This window comes from Triturus cristatus, chromosome 1_2, assembly GCF_964204655.1.
Source record: "Triturus cristatus chromosome 1_2, aTriCri1.1, whole genome shotgun sequence".
NCBI classification, from domain to species: Eukaryota; Metazoa; Chordata; class Amphibia; order Caudata; family Salamandridae; genus Triturus; species Triturus cristatus.
The window spans coordinates 117,528,298-117,549,729 of NC_140580.1; the positions used below are offsets into that span (position 1 = coordinate 117,528,298).

Genomic DNA, 21,432 nt, shown 5'->3' on the forward strand with positions numbered 1-21,432 from the left:
TAGATGCACATGTCCTTGCTGTGACCAGGTCACAGGCCAAAAAGTGCACCACTGAACAAGTGCTGGATCCTGAAACTATGGACCAGTCACAACCCAAGAGAAAGAGCAGTAGGGTTAAGGCTGTGCCTTCCCCCCTGCCTCAGGTGGTGGATCAGCCCTCCCAGGAGGATGATTCTGAGAGCCCTGAAGGAACTGTCCTAGAGGAACTTGAACCTGATCAGGTTGAGTTTCTTGGGACAGGGGGACCTTCAAGGGCAGATCTGAGGCAGGCTCAATTAGACTGCCCCTCTCTTGAACCCCTCAGACAGCTGGCTGCTGCTGAGGCTGCAGGGAATGCTCAAGGTACCCATAGAGTGTATTGGGATGAAGGGCTACTGTATTCAGAGGCTAGAGCCCCAAGCCTGGTGCATCCAGGAGGTTGGTCATACCACTGAAGTTCAGAGGCTTCCTTCTTACCTTGGCCCATGATATTCCCCTTGCAGGACATTTAGGCCAGAACAAGACTTGGGACAGGCTTGTCCCTCACTTTCACTGGCCCCATATGTCAGAAGATACTAAGGAGTTTTGTCGCTCCTGTGTCACCTGCCAAGCCAGTGGCAAATCAGGTGGCACCACAAAGGCCCCCCTCATACCACTACCTGTGGTGGGGGTCCCCTTTGAAAGAGTGGGCATAGATATTGTAGGACCAATGGACCCACAAACAGCATCTGGGCACAGATTCATACTGGTGATAGTGGACCATGCCACCAGGTACCCAGAAGCAATTCCCCTGAGGACCACAACAGCTCCTGTTGTGGCAAGGGCCCTGCTTGGAGTATTCTCCAGAGTGGGCTTTCCAAAGGAGGTCATTTCTGACAGAGGTACCAACTTCATGTCAGGATACTTGACTGCAATGTGGAAGGAGTGTGGTGTTAACTATAAGTTCACCACACCCTATCACCCACAGTGCAATGGGCTTGTTGAGAGATTCAACAAGACCCTAAAGGGAATGATAAAAGGATTACCAGATAAGCTTAGGCGAAGATGGGACATCCTTTTACCCTGCCTTCTGTTTGCTTACAGAGAGGTCCCACAAAAGGGGGTTGGCTACAGCCCTTTTGAGCTTTTGTTTGGGCATCCTGTAAGAGGACCCCTGTGATTGGTGAAGGAAGGATGGGAGAGACCTCTCAGACAACCCAAACTAGACATAGTGGATTATGTACTTGGTCTCCGCTCCAGGATGGCAGAGTATATGAAGAAGGCTTCTAAAAACCTTGAGGCAAGCCAAGAACTCCAAAAAGCTTGGCATGACCAAAAGGCTGTACTGACTGTTTACCAGCCAGGACAGAAAGTGTGGGTGTTGGAGCCAGTGGCCCCAGCAGCACTCCAAGACAAATGGTCTGGACCCCACACTATTGTTGAGAAAAAGGGAGAAGTCACCTACTTGGTGGACCTTGGGACTCCCAGAAGCCCCCACAGGGTGCTTCATGTCAACAGATTGAAGGCATATGTTGACAGGGCAGACATGGGGCTACTCATGGCTACAGATGAGGGGCAGGAGGAAGAGAGTGACCCTCTCCCAGACCTGTTGACTCAGAACCCTGAAGATGGCTCAGTTGATGGTGTGGTCTTTTCTGACAGCCTCACTGTCCATCAGCAACAGGACTGCAGACAGGTGCTGCAATCCTACAGACATATGTTCTCTCTGACCCCAAGTCAGACAAACTGGTGCACCCATGAGGTGGACACTGGTGACAGTCTGCCTGTGAAGAGTAAAATCTACAGGCAACCTGACCATGTCAGGGACTGCATAAAAGTTGAGGTACAAAAGATGTTGGAGCTGGGAGTCATTGAACCTTCAGAGAGCCCTTGGGCTAGTCCTGTAGTTCTTGTGCCAAAACCTCACACCCAAGATGGTAAGAGAGAGATGAGGTTTTGCGTGGATTACAGAGGTCTCAATGCTGTCACTAGGACAGATGCCCACCCAAAACCTAGGGCAGATGAGCTCATTGACAGACTGGCAGCTGCTAAGTTTTTGAGCACATTTGACCTAACAGCAGGCTACTGGCAAATCAGACTAGCTGAGAGTGCAAAGGCCAAAACTGCTTTCTCGACCCCAGGAGGACATTATCAATTTGTGGTAATGCCCTTTGGTTTGAAGAATGCACCTGCCACTTTCCAAAGGTTGGTGAATCAAGTCCTTACTGGGTTGGATGATTATTGTGCAGCTTATCTTGATGATATTGCTGTCTTTAGCTCCACCTGGGAGGATCACCTGGTCCACCTGAGGAATGTTTTAGAGGCCCTGCAAAAGGCAGGCCTCACTATCAAGGCCACTAAGTGCCAGATAGGGCAGAGCAAGGTTGTATACCTGGGCCACCTAGTTGGTGGGGGTCAGGTTCAACCACTGGAGAGCAAGATCCAGACCATAAAGGACTGGGCTCCTCCAACTACCCAGACTCAGGTCAGAGCTTTCTTGGGCCTGACTGGGTACTACAGAAAGTTTGTTAAGAATTATGGGTCCATAGTGACACCACTTAATGACTTGACCTCCAAGAAGATGCCAAAGAACGTTCAGTGGACAGTAAGCTGTCAAAAAGCATTTGATGACCTGAAGCAGGCCATGTGCAGTGCACCTATTCTGAAAAGTCCAGACTACTCCAAAGAGTTCATTGTCCAGACAGATGCTTCTGAGTTAGGTGTGGGAGCTGTTCTTTCACAACTGAATGTAGATGGTCAAGACCAGCCCATTGCTTTTATAAGTAGAAGGCTGACCCCTAGAGAGAAACGTTGGTCAGCTATTGAGAGGGAGGCCTTTGCTGTGGTTTGGGCCCTGAAGAAGCTGAGGCCATACTTGTTTGGCACTCACTTCAAGATTCAGACAGACCATAAGCCCCTCTTGTGGCTAAATCAGATGAAGGGTGAAAATCCCAAACTTCTTAGGTGGTCCATTTCCCTACAGGGGATGGACTTCACAGTGGAACATAGACCTGGGACTGACCATGCCAATGCAGATGGACTCTCCAGATATTTCCACTTAGAACATGAAGACTCAACTGGTCAAGGTTAGTTTAATGTCCCTAAGTTTGGGGGGGGGGGTTGTGTAGGAGAGTAGGGTCTGCTTTCTATGTTCACCCCCACTTTTTGCTTTTGCTTTACTGGTTTTCGACTTAGATGTGGCTGTGGGCCTGCTAATCAGACCCACAGCCCTGCTGTTCTCTCTCTAAATTAATACTATGTACTTTAGGTGCATAACCCATTTGGATAGGATCACCTTATTGGCCCCTGTACAGTGTACCCTAGGTACCCAGGGCATAGGTGTACCCTAGGCCTACCAGGGGCTGCAGCATGTATTATGCCACCCCTGGCCTGGCCTTCCATTTTGACACAACTGGCTGATCACTCAGCTGGGGCAAGGTCGTGTAATCACCCCTTGCTTAGGTGTAGTATTCCTATACCTAACTTACATATAGACACATGTGTACCTATCAGTCACTCCTATGGCAGGCCTTGACAATCCTGGAGGCAGAGTGCTTGGTAACATGTGAGATGGTGCTCTAGCATGAGCTGAGCCTGTCTGCAGCTTTCGGAACCTTGTCCTTATAGCTGTTCTATGATATAGCCTACCATATACTCTTAAAGTGCCTTATAATCTTAGACGGTTATGGTAACTATGGTTTGGCTTTATCGAAACATGTTGTGTAAGGTGTCTAACACTTTGGAATAATACCCCCATCCCATATCTGGGGATGAGAATATTATTCCCCCCTTCTAGAGGGAAAGACATGTTAAAATCATACTTCAACTGTTAGCCTCTGACCAAAGCCTCAGCATCACAAAATGGATGCTGCTGCCACGACACAAGTCTGACCTCCTGCAGCTGGGAGTGATCCCAGCCAGGGAGGCCTGGACAATAGGTTTCCTGCTTGGGGAGGTGCTAGCACCTCCCCAGACAGCCTTTAGTGTATTGGGGCAGGGTGGGCTGAAAGGAATGAGACATGCCTGGGGCACACAAGGTGTTCCTTGCATAGTCCAGTTCAAACCGGCGCTGGGGCACTCCAGCCCCAGCTCTGGCGCGAAACTGGACAAAGGGAAGTGGGTGTAACCACCCCCTCCCAGGTCCCACCCATAAGGCGTGACCTAGCAGGTATCCCAGCCCCCCAGATTAGTATAAGAGTGGGAGTTGGGCCTCAAGACTTTAGATTATCCTGAACCTGCAAAACTGAACAGAAACTCTGGACCTTCGACATTCGACGAAAGAAGAAGACTGAAGAATCTCCCTTGTAGCCAAGGAGTGGCTACCCTGTGCAAACAGGCACCATCAAGAGACTACCCTTTGCTTTGCCCACGTTCTACGAGGAACCGACTGCAGAGCCTGACCAGAGCCTTGACTTCCAGACTTCTCCGACCCTGATCCACATCTACAGCAGAGCTGAGATCCGTGGAGGCGACGAGCGACGTGGGACCGGCTACCTGGAAAAAGTGGCTAGTAACTTAAAGCGCAGCTTCTGAGGTACCCTCGAAGTTGTGCACCGGGGATTGAGAAGCCCCAACCCCAAGCACCATCTGCACTGAAGATCAGCCCCCCACACTCCACGAGTCCTGCGTGGGGCCCTTCAGCATTTTCCTGCTTGCCGCGTCTGTCCGGTTGCTTGCCCGCTGGCTAGTGGCCTTTGTGACAACGCACCATGAAATCTTCTGCGCTGGTTTGGCTCCTCCAGACTGGCTCCCGCTTCTCTGCAAAGAAGAAGCACCCCAGACCTTCCTGGTCTGCACCAGAAGCAAGTCCTCCGTTCTTCGTGGGTTCCGCTTGCCAAGGCTTGGTGAGTCCTAGTCCAACTTCGACGCCGCCGACAGCAAGAGCCTTCGTGGGACAGCTCGCCTCCTGGTCCTGGTCGTCCTCGACGCTTCCTGGTCCTCCTGGCTGCAGCGACAAGCTTCACCTTCACCTACAATCTTCACGACATCGCCTGGTTCCTTCCTGGTTCCACGTGGTCACTGGCTAGTGACCTTGACTCTGTCCCTTCTGCTTGCAGGTTTCCTCTCTTCTTGATCCCAGCCGTGGGATCCACCGGACACTCTTCACTGACTGCCTGTCAGCATCTTTCTTCAGGCATCCATAGGAGTCGACGACGAAAACGACGCATCTTCACCCCTATGCACCCGCAGCCTGTGGGCTAGGTAACTTGGGTACTCCGGTGCTCATCAGGATAGTGACTATCCTAGTGTCTAGTTTTCAAGTCTCAACTTCCTAGCTACTCCGGAAGTGTCCTAAATCTACCGTTTTCTAAACTGTACTATTGCTATTGACTTTTACGCATTACGCGTGAGTGTTTCCACTCTGCATACGAATCCCGTGGGCCTCCCACTTCCTAACTAACGCTGGTGTAGTGTAGCCCCAGCGATTCCCTAGGCCTAGGCCTATTCTATTTCCGTGACAGTGGTTCTTATACCACTTACTTAGTATATGGTTTGCGTGGCCCCTAGGGCCTAACTGTATTACTTACCTGTGTGACTTAATGTATGCTTAAATAAGACTGTGTTGTACTTACCTCTAATCTCATAAAGAGTGCTGAGGGTTTGACTAGAATAAATACACTTTATTTTATATATATATCTGTTGTGGTGTCCTTTCATTTGGTATTCAAGGGATTATATATGGTATCACAGCTGGCTTCACATGCCATTCAGAGTTTAGCCTAAGACTGCTCTTGTCCATGCTACCACTAGGATTGCTGGTCTATAAGATTGACTTTACAACCAATCACCATAAGGGTATTTGGACTGATATAAGGTGTACACTAGAACTAGTGACATCATACATCAGGCCAACTTCTCACACCTGCTCTATGGCTTGTTTTTGCAGGAGGGAGATTACCTCCTGTTTTAATAACGTAGCATGTTCTTGAGACATAGGGCGTTGCCTGGGTGGAATGTTTGGGGGGGTAGATGTTAATTCTAGGCAATACCCTGAATGAATAATTTGGGTCACCCATCTGTCTGAGGTGATTGTCTCCCAGACGTGAAAGAAATGTTGTATTCTGCCCCCGACCGGAGTGAAATGGTCTGGAGGGAGCGTGGGAAAGTCATTGGGTAGGCGGTGTGGCAGAGCGGGCGGTATTTGTCTTGCCTCTGCCCTTATTATTATTGCCTCTGTATCCGCCTCTTTGATAACCTTTTGTGAAGGTAGATTGAGGAGGGGATTTGTACGACGTGGATGCACTATCCGAGGAGTAGCCCCTGCCCGTGCCCCGAAAGGAAGAGCGGCGAAAAGAGCGCCTAGGAGTGTATGACTGTAGGGCTCCCATGGATTTCGCCGTGTCAGTATCTTTTTTCATCTTTTCGAGGGCTTCATCAACTTTTGGGCCAAATAGATGATGTTGGTCGAATGGGTGGTTCAATATAGAGGCTTGTACCTCAGGTTTAAAATCTGAAACTCTGAGCCAGGCATGGCGACGGAGAAGGACACTGGTGTTTATGGCCCTGGAGGCTGTATCTGCTGCATCTAGGGCACAGCGTATAGAGGTATTAGTTATTGTTTTTCCCTCTTGGATCAATTCATTAGCCCTATTCCTGTATTTTTCAGGGAGATGGTGCATGATGGTCTCTAACTCATCATAATGCGCCCTGTCGTATCTGGCCAATAGCGCTTGCGTGTTGGCGATACGCCATATATTGGCGGCTTGTGACGCAGTGCGCTTCCCTGACGCGTCTAGGAGCTTGGACTCTTTGTCAGGTGGTGGTGCTTCGCCTGACGCATGAGAATTTGAGCGCTTCCTAGCTGTAGATACCACTAGGGAATCCAATGGTGCAGGGCCTTTGATGTATGAAGGGTCTGTGGAGGCGGCTTTGTATTTTTTCTCTAAACGGGGGTTTAGGACCCTGGCCCTGACTGGGTCTTTAAAAACCTCTGGTGCATGTTTGATTACTCCCTTTAACATAGGTAGAATGGCAGTAGACCTATGTGCATTATCGAAGGTGTCTAGGAGAAAATCTTTCTCCACTGGGTCAGTATGTAACTCCACCCCGTGGTAGTGTGCCGCCCTTTGTAGTAGGTGGTGAAAGCCTAACGAATCTTCAGGTGGGGATGGCCTAGATGGGTAAAGGTCATCCTGTGGGACATCTGGGATGTCCGGATTGTTATAGTCGTCCCATGGGTCTGGAGATCCAGTAAGGGTGGGGTCTTGTGGCACATCTGCTGGATCATAATAAGGGTCTCCTAAATCATCTGGGACAGGAGACAAGGTTGGGGAACGATGAGGCATGGGTGGAGAGGGTGGAGGTGGGGAGGGTGGAGGAGGTGGAGGAGATGGGGAAGGCACTCTGAAAGAGGAGGTAGCAGTGTCTTTCCTCTTTGGAGGTGGAGGTGGAGCTGGTTTGTCCAAGTGTCTCCTTTTTGAAGACAATGTCAAATGTCCAGTTTTTGGATCCTTGGTGAGTGTCTTTTGCAGAGAGTCCAGTGTAAAAAGTTCTGGCGACACTGGTTGTTCGGTCGGCGCCGAAGTTTTCGGGACTGACGGCTTTTTAGGTTTGTCTAAGCCGTGCTTCTTTGGGACCTCCGATTTTTTGGTCGGTTCCGAAGAGGGCTTCGGCACGGGAGTGTCGGTGCCGAGGGCCTTGTGATGTTTGGTCGGCACCGGAAGGGCAGGTTTCGACACCGAAGGCTTTGGTGCTGGGTTCGGTGTGGAGGTGGAGGCCGATCTTTTCTTTGGTGCCGAAGGGTGTTTTCGGTACCGCTGGTCGGCTGGCTCGAGCCCGAGCTGCCGGAAGGCTTAATAGGCTTCTTTACCGGGCCCGAAGGTGGGGTGTGAGAAGCAGTATCCTTGGTCTTGCCTAGGCCCGAAGGCGAAGGTGTGACCGAAGCGTTTTTGGGTATCGGCGTGGGTGTGGGAGGGGGTATTGCACTGACGAGGTTGTCGTCCTCTTCTCCGATGTTCTGCTGTCCCGGAGCTTCGACGTCCCCCCCGAAGATGTCGACTGGAGCGGAGGTCGAGGAGTGCGCCATGTTGCGTCTAGCCCGTCGATCTCGAATAGTCTTTTTAGAGCGAAAAGCCTTGCAGGCGGGACAGTCTCGGGCCTCGTGTTCTGGGAGAGGCAGAGGTTGCACACCTCATGAAGATCGGTGTGGGGAAACTTGGACCCACATCGAGGGCACTTATTGAAGGGAGTTCTTTCCATCAGCCGAGACCGGAGCCGGAATAGGCCCGAAGGCCGCCGTCGACGACCGGAATCGAAGAAGTGCCGAAGAGAAGGTGATTAAGAGGATTTATTATCTGAAGAATCTCGATGAGCGAGGATTTTTGCGTCGATGGTTGAACTGGAAAAGTTCGGAACCGAAGCGCGAAGTATTACATCCGAGCCCGATGGTGGAAAAAAACAATCTGAGGATGGAGCCGAAGCCCATGCGCAATACGAACCAAAGGAGAAGTCACCAACCTTGTGACTTCCAAAGACTTTCCAAGAGGAAAAACAAACTGCAAACATCCGGGCCCAACACCAGATGGCGATCTATGCATAGTGTATAATCTGCAGCTCATATGCCTCGAACAGTATGTTGTGGGGAGTGTGGTGGAGAAATTAAGAGATTTGGATCAGCTGGAGAAGTGTTAGTACTGATCTCCTTTCGTTTTAAGGGTATTTCAGGTTCTTCTGAAGTGTCCAGTTGCCTCTTTTTTGGAGGCTTGGCAACTACTTTGCCAGTCTGTGGATCAATAAAAAGAGTTTTTGTTTTGGATCTGAAAACTCTGGTACAGACTGTGGGTAAAATGTATTTTTTCGGTGCCGAAGATTTTGGGTCCGAATGTTCTTTGGACCGAGTGTCTGAGGTCTTCTGTGGGGCTTGGACTCCTTATGTTTTGTTATAGGAGTTTGTGGCTCCGAGAGTTTTCAGTGCCGACAACTTTTTGGGGTCCGAAGTTGTTTTCGGCTCCGAAGATTTTTTCAGTTCCGACTGTTTGTCCTTGGTCTGTTTCGATGCCGAGGACTTCGGCATCGAGGCTGTCTTCGGTGCCGACGAAGACGGGCGTGGCACATCTTTGGTCTTGTGCTTCGGTGCCGACGGTGACTTTTCGGCACCGGAAGGGGGCTGGCTCGAGCCCGAGCCGGAAGGCTTATCTTTAGGTTTCATAGCCGGGCCCGAGGGCGGGACTTCTGAGCCATGTTGCCGGTGTCTACCAGAGGGCGAGGGTGTTACTGGAGCCTTAGGTTTGGGTTTTGGGAGAGGGGTTTCGGTACTTATGGACCGCTAAGCCGGGGTGATGGTCTCCTCTTCGACGTCGGCCTTGGAGACGTCTTTTTCATTACCTTGTTGCTCCAGCTGGACATTGGGATCTGCTCCGAAGATGTCTGGAATCGAGCTTCTTCCACAAGACATTTCGTGACATCGAGCCCGACGATCACGGATGGTTTTCTTCGACCTGAACGATGCACAGGCCTCGCAGTTTCTGTCTTCGTGCTCCGGGGAGAGGCAGAGATTACAAACCTCATGTAAGTCCGTGTGTGGGAACTTAGCACCACACCCGGGGCACTTTTTTAAAGGAGTCCTTTCCATTGACAGCAGGCGTGGTTGGCGCGGATAGGCCCAACGGCCCGTGTTCAAGATCGAGGTGTTTGTATTTAAAGATGCGCGTCGAAAGGGAAACGTGATCGAGACAATACTGTCGAGTGGAGAGGGATTGCGCGTCAAATGGGGGTTCGAAACCGACCCAGAGCGCAGCAAGTTACATCCCAATCCTTTGGCAGAAAAAAACAATCTGGAGATGGAGTCGATGCCCATGCGCACTATTGTCCTAAGGAGGAGTCACGTACCTCGTGACTACAAAGACTTCTTCCAAGACAAACACAAGCTGCAAACATCCGAGCCCAACACCAGATGGCGATCTATGAGCAAGTATACTATCTACAGCTCATATGCCTCGAACACCATGATAAACCGCCTAAAAAAAACAAAATAATTCCTTTAACTGAGGAGGTGGTTTACCATCCAAGGCTGCTGACTTTGGAGTAGGAGAACAGGGTTCGAGCCTTGATGTAGGCAGTAATTATTATCTCCTGCTCAGTTCTCTTTATTAAAAATAAATAAACAGCATCTCGGAGAAATGCAAGCAGCCATCAGTAGCGCTGAAGTTCCTTCTCGGAGAAATACGAGTGCAAAGTGTCTTACGAAGCAGCAGCCATTGCTGTCCTGTAAGTGCCGTGTACAATAATAAAGTAAGTAGTTCTCTGGATTGCTAATGAAAGCTCCAGAGTTAGGGCACTAGTAAAAGAGCCAGTCCTCATGGGAGGTAACAACAGGAGACAGGGTGGTACTCGGAGGGGCTAACAAGCATAATAACAAAAGGGAAGCCAGCGTTTGCCAAAGACAATGCCACCAGCAAATTAAAAATATGGACGGGGCTTCCACTCCACTTCTAAAACATACCCTACTACGGCATGCCTCGCAGAGCGAGCAGCGCATGCGCTGCAACGCTAGGCTCGACCTAAAAAGGGTACAAGGCACACCAGAATGCTACGAGTAACATCCACTCCAGGGATGAAGCAGAAAAAAGGCAGCAAGGTCGATGGCACAGGACCAAGGTAACCCTGGGGGCAGTGGCGGAATATGAACCAATGCAATAGAGTTATAGCCTAACACAGAACTTGAAAGAACATTGGCAGAAAACCTTGCCAATGCCTAGTAAACACAGAACAAGAAGTGCCAATGCACTAATAAAGGTCTTAGGCCAGAACTAAAAATCTATCCAGTCCAAGGATCTTGTCATTCGTTCCATTACCTCTTATATGGGAAGAAGGATGCAACTAAATGGAAGAAATGCCCCATGGATATAGGAGCTACCCCTAGTGTACACTGGAACTCACATGCACTTCTTGTTCAGAGACAGATAAACTGAAGTCCCTATAAGGGATACTAAGCATCAGAAGTAGATCCCAAAATGCCTATAAGGCATACCGAGGATGGCCCTCGTAGAACAGGGAACGAGCGCATCTGCACAACGCAAGCAAAATACCCTCTGTAGAACAAGTACTCAGGTAGAAAAACTACCTTCAGAAAGAACCTTTAAGAACAGGCGCACAAAAGGTCACAAAATAACATCCACCTGAGATAACTGGACACTTCAACTGTCACCGACAGTATAAGAAGAATAAAAGTGCCTGCAGCAAGGAGGAACACCTCACCGGGTGTCACCCTGGAAAAGGAGGGCGGAGAGGTTTGAAAAGCAAAGTCAATGAGCTCCGTCCTGTGATTGCTCATATGTGAAAGAAAAAGGGATCTTTCCCCAAACTAACGCACCACAAGAGTACTAGGATAACAGACAGCAGAGTTAAGAATCTGCTCCAACCGGACTATCTCAATAATAACTGCTTAGCAGAGTCGGCATGTGCACCAAATACACATGCACATCAACAGGTAAATAAATTAAGATGGCTTGAACCGCCTCCGAAAACCCAGGTGTGTGCAACAAGGTATTCCGACGCAGATCTCCTGAAGAGTTCATAGCTCAACCTCCAGAATCAGTGGTATCCATACCACAGCAAATGATCAGTTTAGCGGCTTGTTACCCATCCCGTACTAACTGAAGAAGATTGTTCTGGGTCTCTTCTAGAAGGAAGGGCAGCAGGCATTCCAATGAGTCCCACAATATATGGGAGAAGAGTCCGTGGACACAAGTAGTATTGAGGGACCGCAGTGCAGAACTGGTGAAGGAGAAAATATGCCTGCCACAAGTGTCTAGACTTCTGGCCACTTTCTAGTGGGACAGCAGGGGGTAAACAAATATCAACATTTTGGGCAGCCAAAGCAGGCTGTACCCCAAAACTATGAGGAGGTGGATGTCCGAGGAGACATGTCGGGTCACCAGGGGCCGGACAGTGTCTGTGGGAAATAAAGCGATCCACAAGGGTCCCTGTTTCAGCCCAAGCCCTCAACAGAATATCAAAAAGAGCCTCACTATGAGGAAGCATCAGCTCTACTCCCGATTGGCCTTGATGCAGGACGCCAAGTAATGGATCTGTCGTCAATTCCACAGAAGGATGCGCCACATTCAAAATGACAGAACTCGTCTGAGCATATCCCCCAGAGAGGAGAAGACTCCAAGCCGTTGGCTTCACCCAACCCAACCCAAACCACCAGCTAGACTCCGTAAGAGGTTGAACCGTGTCAGAGATGGGATGGTGAAACACTAAACCCTCTCCATAACTGTGTTCCTCAGAAGGAAAAACAGGAGGGAGGACTACAGAGAGCCGAGGAAAAGAGTGACACAGGTGGCTCCACCGGCGCCGCATCAGACACAGTCTGGCGCTGAAGAGCAAATGCGTCTGAGTCGGAGAGGGGTAGTGGTGGAGCAGTAAGGGCGCTGTCATCAGTAAATCAGAACCTGACACCGTCGTCTGAGCCAGGCCACGAAGGTGGTAACCCCGAAGGGTTGTGCACAGGCGTCTAAGCCGATTTGGAATCTGAACTGAAGCAGACGACGAACGCACCGGTGTGTACAAAGGCACAGCATTGTGCATCACCTTAGGGTCCAAGGACGCTCCAAGGGAAGGTGAAGACCCAAAAAGCTTTATGTGGCGAAGTCAGGAACCTCTGCAACTTCAAACGCCTGCGTCGAGATTTACCTTGGAACGCCGATGGATAAGGACGCCCACAGGAACGGCTTCTGGATCGGACCCGCAGGCGGTTTGTGGAGCGCGAGGGGGACAGAGGTCGAGGGGAAATCTTGGAAGACTGACATTCACACCGCTAGGAGCTTCCCTCGATGTTCCCTTAGTGCCTTTGGATGAAGTTGACGACAAGAGTCGCACTCCTCTGAGTCAGAGTACTCCCCCAGGAACCATATACAAAGTGAGGATCCGTGGCAGATATCTGTGCTACAAGGCCTGAACCCCGAGGACATGAAAAGTTGTTTAAAGGCACACTGTTTAGTTTGAAGAAACAGTCTAGGTAGGCCAAAAAAAGACCTGAGGAACCACTGATCGGATCCGCGTTTTAAGCGCGGAAAAGAAAAAACTGACGTCAGGGAAGGGCTTATATCGAGTCCGTCGACGTCACATCCAGGGAACGCAGTCGCTAGACACCCGCTACTGACGCACAGCGGTACTACTGTAAAAATTACCAGAACCAGTCTGGCGCCTGGGGAGAATTAGTAGAGAAGGAATCTGCGGCTAGATGTCTTGATCAGATATGAGATCCGCAAACCATTTAGCTTGAGTTAGAAGGTTTGACAATTTTACCTTAAGCACCCTTTTGTAGGAAGCTGGCTCTCTATATACTAAACCAAAGTTAGGTATAGTGTGCACAGCGTCCAGTGGAACCCAAAAGGTAGGCAGAAGTAGATAGCACCTCACTCTATTTGTGGTAGTGTGGTCGAGCAGTAAGGCTTTATCAGAGGCATATTCTTACACAGTGTAGTATACCTGGATACTACACTGGGACATTTCCTGTAAACAGGTAAGTAAAATCCTTTTGGTTTGTTAGTACAATTTGAACGAGTTTCTTTAGGTTTTCCAACTTCACACTTAGAAACTTTCATAGAAAAACAGTCAATGTTATCCTAAGGAGGAAAATAGTGTTATTGGTTTAAAGGTCAGTACTTTGTTGTGGTGGTTGGTGCTCTGGGTTTAACCTCAGGGATCCCCCAGGGTCAAGGATGCACTCTTGTTACACCCTCAGCGGCACTAGAGTGGCCGGGTGCAGACTGCTGAGGCCCACTGTTATCCAATGGGGGATAGAGGGCCTCCGATTGGTGGCTGCTGACGAGCAGGCCACTAGGTTGTGGGAGTAAAGCTCCTTGACTTAAGCTCAGGGTAAATGGGGGTTTAGGCCAGCACAAAAGATGCACCCTCAGGGGCACAGGGGCAGCCGGGTGCAGAGTGCTGTTTTGGCGTCGGGTGCCCTCTAGCTTTCAATGGAGGGTCTCCAGTTTGCAAAAGCACTGCAGGCTCGGGGACGAGTTCTTCTGGGTGCGACCACCACTTGGAGAGGTAAGTTGGGATCTTGGGGGTTGGTTAGGTACCGTCGGTTGGGCCACCCAAGGCCGTGGGGCATCGGGTGCAGGGGTGCCTTTTAGGGTCGGATCTTCTTACCAGCTGCTGGTCGCGGTTGGGGGGACCTTCCGGTTTGAGGCTGCAGGCGTCAGGATCGCCAGGGAGACCTCCTCTTGGTGTTGGGCCACTCTAACTCGGGCCGTGGGTGTAGGGTGCAGAGTGGTGCACACTCGTGGATGCTTGCGGAGCTGGAGACTGGTGTTTGAACAAATCCGGTGTTCACGGGAGACAGAATCTTTGGAATTGAAGGCAGGCAGGTCCTCCGGGTTTCTAGAGATTGCTGGCTGCAGGACACACCGGTATTTCGCTGGAGCAGGTTCGAGGTGTGGACAGGCCGGTAGGGCTGGGGCCAAGTCAGTGGGCGGCCTCCTCTTGTTAGCTTTGCAACGGCTGTTCGGTGCTGCTCTTTTTCTTTTTGCAGGTTCTTGTCTGAGGAAGCAAGTTTCAGGGGTGCCCCTAAACACTAGATTTAGGGGCATTACAGGTAGGTAAAGGGCAGGGACCAATGGGTCCCTTCCCTGGGGTGGGTACACCCCCCAATTGTGCCAACCTCCAGTGGGAGGGGGGCATAAGCATTTCCCTGGTTGGCTGGGTCCCCCCATCTGCAAAATGGCGGGGACTGAGAGTTGTGCTTCACCTTGCCTCCCCCACCTGTTGGGTGGAGTTGGCAGAGGTGGGCACACCTTCTGGGCTGGCTAGTTTTTACCACCTGTCTTCCCGCCGAAAAGGAGGGGAGACAGGAAGGGGGCCTGCACCTGCTAGCAGGAGAGGCTGGGGGTCGCATTACAAAGGCTGCCAGGCCTTTGAAGCTCCCCTGCCACAGATGGCTCTTCCTGGACTGGGGAAGGTGTGAACACCTCCGTCCAGGACAGGCTTTGTTTCTGGACTCAGGGAGCGAAGGCTCCCACCCTAGGGGTCAAGAAACATGTTTCGTGGTGGCAGGCTGGTGTGTACTAGTCAGGGAACCCACCAGAGACAGGTTGTTTTTCAGAGGGCATCTCTAAGATGTCCTCTGCGTGCATTTTTCATTAAATCCCACACTGGCATCAGTGTGGGTTTCATGTGCTGAGAAGTTTGATACCAAACTTCTCAGTTTTCAGTGTAGCCATTGTGGTGCTGCGGAGTTCGTAATGACAAGCTTCCAGCACCATATACTCTTAATGGCAGCACTGCACTTACAATGTCTAAGAATGGACCGAGACACTGTAGGGGTACAGGGCTCATGCACCTGTACCCTCACCACTGGTACAGGGCACCAAGCTAGAGGGGGGACTTATCTATGCCAGGGCAGTGGGTTGTAGGCATGGCACACATGGCTGTGTGCCATGTCGACTCTGCGCTTTGTTCTGCAATAAAACACGCAGCCTGCAAAAGCAGTGTGTATGTGGAAAGGTACCGGGCCTCTAAGGGTGGCACATAAAGTGCTGCATCCCTTAGAGGCCTTCCCTGGTCACAGTGCTCTGGGTACCTGTGCTACCATTTACCAGGGGCTGACCTGTGGCCAGAGCTGCCAGTTGGGTTAGGTTTGGGGAAAGAACACAGGCCCTGGGAACCTGATTGGCAGGGACCCAGTGCATATCAAGTCAAAGTGCATCAGTAGTTGTGAGAAAGTGCCATCTTTCTTGCATGGTATGCCCCCGCTTTTTGCTGAATTGCTGTATGTACTTTGACTGAGTGTGCCCTGGGCTCCTGCCAATCAGGTGCCCAGGGCCTATGTTCCTTCCCTAAAATCTATGCTGAAACCTAAAACCCAATTTGGCAAACCCTGGCCACTTATCACACCCTGGTAAATGGTACCCTAGGTACCCAGGGCCTTGTGACCAGGGAAGGCCCCTAAGGGCTGCAGCACTTATTGTGCCACCCTTAGAGGCCCTGTACCCTAACACAACCACACTGCCCTCGCAGGCTGAGTGTCTGGGTACAAGGCAAAACAAAGAGTCGACATGGCACACATCCCTGTGTGTGCCATGCCCACAACCTACACTGCCCTGGCATACATCAGCCACCACTCTAGCTGGGTGCCCTATGCCAGTGGTGTGGGCACAGGAGCATGAGTCCTGTGCCCCTACAGTACCCAGGTCCATTCCTGGGCACTGTAAGTGCAGTGCTGCCATTTAAGAGTATATGGTGCTGAGAGCTCCACAGCACCATAATGGTAACACTGAAGACTGAAGTTTGGTATCAAACTTCTCAGCACATTAACCCCTTGAGTGCCCCGCCCTTTCCCCCTCCTGTGCCGGGCATTGTATTAGCGGGCGGGGTCCATGGCGAGATAGTCTCGTCATGGGCACAGCGCAACCGCGCTCCATGACGAGACTATCTCGTCATGGGCACAGAAGGGGTTAAACCTGCACTGATGCCAGTGTGGGATTTAATGTACAAAGCACTACATAGAGATGCCCTCTGAGACCTACCTACAATCCGGTCTGGGAGGCTGCCTAGGCTGCCACACAGCCCCCCGCTCTCCTGGGCCTGCAACAATGCACATCCTGGGCAAGGTGCTAGGTCTCCTCCCCCAGGATGGGCAGGGGGAAGCTTCAAAGGCATGCTGCCTCTGTGAGCTTCTCCAGGCCACTTGCTGTACCCAGCAAACTGGCCCCCATCGGTTCTGACCCCCACTCTGGCGGGAAGACTGGCCGGAAACCCAGAGTAAGGACAGGGGATGTGCCAACCTGCCAACCCCACCCTTCAGGTGGGGGAGGCGAGGTGAAGCAGATCTCCGGGCGCTCGCCATCTTGAAGATTGGAGGCCCTGCCCAATCAGGACTAGGCTACTGCCCCCCTCCCACAGGAGAGTGGCAGGATAGGGGGTGTACCCACCCCAGGGCAGGGATCCACTGGTCCCTGACCTTTACCTACCTGTAATGCCCCTAAATCTAGTATTTAGAGGCAACCTGAACCTTCCTTCTCCAGATTCCAGATTCTGAAAAAGCAAAGAAGAGCAAGAAGAAAGAAGACCTGCCGTGCAGCTGCTAAGAAGAGGAAGACACCAACTGCTTTGGCCCCAGCCCTACCGGCCTGTCGACCCTCAAACCTGCTAAATCCCGGCACCTCTTGTGGCCAGCAACCTCACAAACCCCGGAGGACCTGGCTAACTTGTAACTGTGAGCAACTGGGACTCCCATGAGCAGTGGCTCTGCTCAAAGCAAGTTTCTAACCCCTGGCATCAGCTCCGAACCGCGTCCCCCAGCGACTGTGACCCTGAATCTGGCACCCAAGCACTCACCTCGATGCTCCTGACGACGACTGCAGTCTCAGAACCAGGGACCCCCCCAACCGCGATCAACAGAGGGTAAGATTTCCCGACACCAAAAGGCACCCCTGCACCCTGCGGCCCCTTGTGCCCGACTCCTGGGTACTTACCTATCCTCCAACTACTCAACTTACCTCTCGAAGTGGTGGTGGCACCTGAAGAATCTTCGTCCCCGAGCTTGCAGCCTTTGTTCGTCCTGGAGCTTTCCCATTGAAATCCATTGAGCGCCCGAAGGCTCAAAAGCACCCTGCACCCAGCCGCCCGAGTGGCCCTGGCCGTGTAACTTCTACACCTACCTACTTCCCCATTTGCCCTGAGCAAGTGACCAGGAGCCCAGCTCCCACAGCCACCAACCAAGGCTCCCCTGCCTCCAATAGGATAACATTGGGCCTATCTCACTCTGCACCCGGCCGCCCCAGTGCCGCTGAGGGTGTAACAACTGTACCAACCTGACCCTGGGAGACCCCTGAGTCTGTGCCCAGAACCTTAACTCTGCCAGTCAAGTACTTACCCAAAAGCCGATAACCCAAATTTCTTCCATAGGGTAACATTGACTGGTTTCTTCTGAAATTTCTTCTGTGTGGAGTTTCTAAAACTTAAAATATTCCCCTAAAATCACCCGAGTAACGAAAACAGAAATACTCACCTGCTATTAGGAGAGATCCCAGTGCTGGATCCTGGTATCGAGCACTGACCCTGAAAAGTACTCACAACCGTACTTACCACTAACCCAATTTTCTTCCATAGGAAATCACTGACTGTTTTTCTATGAAATTTCTTCTAAGTTTCAACTTTCAAAATAGCAAAATATTGCCTAAAAATCACAACAGTAACTAAAACGAATTTACTCACTTGTTTCCAAGACCTGTCCCAGGACAGAATCTAGGATCCAGTCCTGGAGTTAGAAAAGTAATCCTGAAATTAATCTATTGCAAATAACTTAAAATTCACATTGAGCTCAATGTATTATTGTGTTTGAAATTGTGTTGCCTTTTGCAACAAACTAACTATTGCATTCAAAAGTCAATTGCCTCTTGCAAAGTATGTAACTAAAGCATCTCATTCTGAGAAAGTATATTTTGATACCTATTGTTGGTTCTAAAATAAAACCGTATATTTTTATGATATACAAACCATTGGCCTAGAGTTCAGTTCTTGAGTGTGTAAGACCATTTACTGACTGAGTGTGTACAACAAATGCTTTACACTGTCCTCTTATACTGCCTTACTGCTCGACCAAGCTACCACTTTAGAGAGTAAGGTTATATCGAACTTTAGCCTCTGCCAAACCTCTGGGGGCTGTGGACTCTGTACACACTGTACCTATTTGGGAACAGTATATACAGAGCCACTTTCCTACAGTTATACATTAAGAATGTTCCATACATGTATACATTAAGAATGTTTAATCAATTATTTGTGAATTTAATGTATTTATTGATTTGACAATGTAGTTCTATCTTCCATTTTCTTCCTTTTGGGTCATATGCATGTTTTCCATTTATTTACATTAATTCTGTCTATGGTTTCCCTAAGGAAAGGGGATATGTTGTGAGTTAACGATTGCATTCCTTTTCCTTAGCTACACCTTCCCTACTGCTCAGCCAGGATGAGTGCTGAATGCTTGGTGAGGTCATAAAATGCATGGGTGCCTGGTGATGTGCTGAGTGCCAGTTGGAGTGTGCAGGCTGAGCAGCAAGGAGGCTGCTCCTGGTGGGGCTGTTATCGACTTACCTGGAACATACCTTGTAATTAAGCTTAAATAAACCATCTATAGAATATACACCTCAGCTAACGGACTTCTGATTATGATTACCACACACACCTTTTGGGACTCCCTGAACTCTGTGCACACTATACCTCCTACTGGTATAGTATATTGAGAGTCAGCTTCCTACAAGATGGAAGGCTGGTGCAGACCAGTCAGACACACACTAGTGGTTTGGCAGTCTTTAATAAAGCACCTCTGAGGTGCCCTCTGAGTGCATTTATCAATGAATCCAACACTGGCATCAGTGTGGGCTCATCAATCTGTAATGTTTGTTACCAAACATCTTGGAATTCGGTGAAGTCATCATGGAGCTGTGGCATTCGTAGTGACAAGCTCCTAGCCCATGTACTCAGGATGGCTTCACTGTGCAATTAGGTCTAAGAATGGACTTAAGACACTGTAGGGGGGAGTATCTGCTCATGTCGTTGCCCTCACATGAATTATAGTGCACCCTCCCTTAGGGCTGTAAGGCATGCTGTAGGGGTGACTTACGTATGCCTCTTGCAGTGCAGGTAGGCCTGGCACACAGATGTGTGCCGGGTCGACTCTTAACTTTATCTGCACCAAAACACGCAGGCTGCAGTGGCAGTATGCTTGTGTTTTGTGAGGGGTCTCTTAGGATGGCACAATACATGCTGCAGCCCTTAGAGACCCTCATTGGTCACAATGCCCTTGGTACCACAGGTACCTTTTACAAGGGACTTATGTGGGCCAGAGGTGCAACAATCGTGGAAACAATGGTACAGTTTTGGGAAAGAACACAGCACTGGGAACCTGCCTAGCAGGAACCCAGTGCACATTCAGTCAAATATGCATCAGTCAGGGAAAAGCGGGGGGTAACCGTGCCAAAAGGGCCACTTTCCTACACTGGCTCTTCACCATCTTTTTCAAAGTTGCTTCAGGAGGTTTTTGAAAATTGCAACTGAGTTGGCTACTAGCCAGTGGGGAGCCACTCCTACTGCCACCCGAAGCCGGAAAAACTACCCAACATCGAGTCAGTGCTCATGTTACTCGAAGAGGAGGAGTCACACCACACCTTGTGACTTGAGCGAAAGTAACTTGCAAACGTACGAGCCACACAATAGATGGCAAAGGTACGGTAAGCATGTGCATCCACAGCGATACATGCAGGGAGTGTGTGTGTGTAAGTTTGTTTTCAGGTGTCCCCACACATAAGCAGGACTATTCTACTTTAATGTTTATCAGTGAGAATGAATCCTACAATGCCGATGTTTTAGTTAGAGAAACTTAGAGGTCATTTTGTCTCCAATTTAAACGAAATTTCCTGGCTTTTGCAAAATTCCAATTACATCTTGAAACATAACATCTTTTCAGTGGTAAAGATGATCAAACTACGCACATAACCAGCTGAAAACCAAGCCCCCACCACATGAACATGTTGTTCCAGTGTACAAAAAGAGGGTACAAACTGTTTTCTGCAGAGAGGTGCATTTAAGAAAACTTGCAGGGGCTAATGCAGATTAGAGGCCCATACCCAGTGCTTAGGCTTATCAGAAATTCATTTTGAGCACGAGAGACCATGGCGATGCAGACAAGGTCAGCATATGGGGTGATACAATATTTCTCCCACTATTAGCACAGTCACATTCAACATTTGAGAGCATTGGGTACTATATATATTGACACTGACAGCAGTCAGAATTGTTTACCTGGCCTTGATGAGGCTTCGGGCCTTATCATCCCAGTGTTCAGATACTGTCAGCAGTTCTTGCAACCTCGCCATTGCTTTCTCCACTGTAACATGAGGAGCCAAACCAACTCCTAAGTCTATGAGTCGTCTCATATCATCCAAGGTCAGGGTGTTCGAATTGCTGCATGCCTGATTTACATTTTGTAACCATCGAACCTGCTCGAGCCTCTCGCGCAACTCCCCGATCTGCGGAAGTTCTATATCAAACTCAAAGCTGACATCCAGTAGTTCTTGTAGCTCAGAGACATTGGGCTTCTCCCCAGAGAGGAGTCTTTGGCTCTGTTGTAGGAAATCTTCAACTCTGGTCAGATGTTCCTAAAATCAAGAAATTAATTTAGTAAGTGCAGATACGGTGTACATTCATAGGATCAAGAAAAGAAATACTACAAAGGAAATAATGGACTGATTATGAATCTTATATTTTTTTATCTTTTAAAACAAAAGGTTTCTTTTCTGCAAAAATTAAGTTTCAGTGTAGAAATTAATCAGTCAAAGGCTTTACAGTTTTCCTTGATACTAGGACCTTGAACAATTAACTTTTTTTGAGAACCCTGGGAGTCACCAGCACCACAAGGCCAATGGCACTGGATATCATACAAACTTGCATTATGGGAGATGTGATTACTTCAAGTCTATAAAATATAGACGATTTTCATATCCCAGGAGAATCACATTC

General features: G+C 49.7%; 1 protein-coding gene across 1 annotated transcript in view; it reads right to left on the reverse strand.

Moving 5' to 3' along the window:
• The window catches only part of LOC146866925 (lysine-specific demethylase 5B-like), a 717,572-nt gene that overhangs the window by 413,991 nt on the left and 282,149 nt on the right, over positions 1–21,432 (reverse strand). Inside the window, exon 5 of the mRNA XM_085618314.1 lies at positions 20,716–21,071. Coding sequence (XP_085474440.1) covers positions 20,716–21,071 — 356 coding nt within the window. The remainder of the gene's footprint in view (positions 1–20,715; positions 21,072–21,432) is intronic.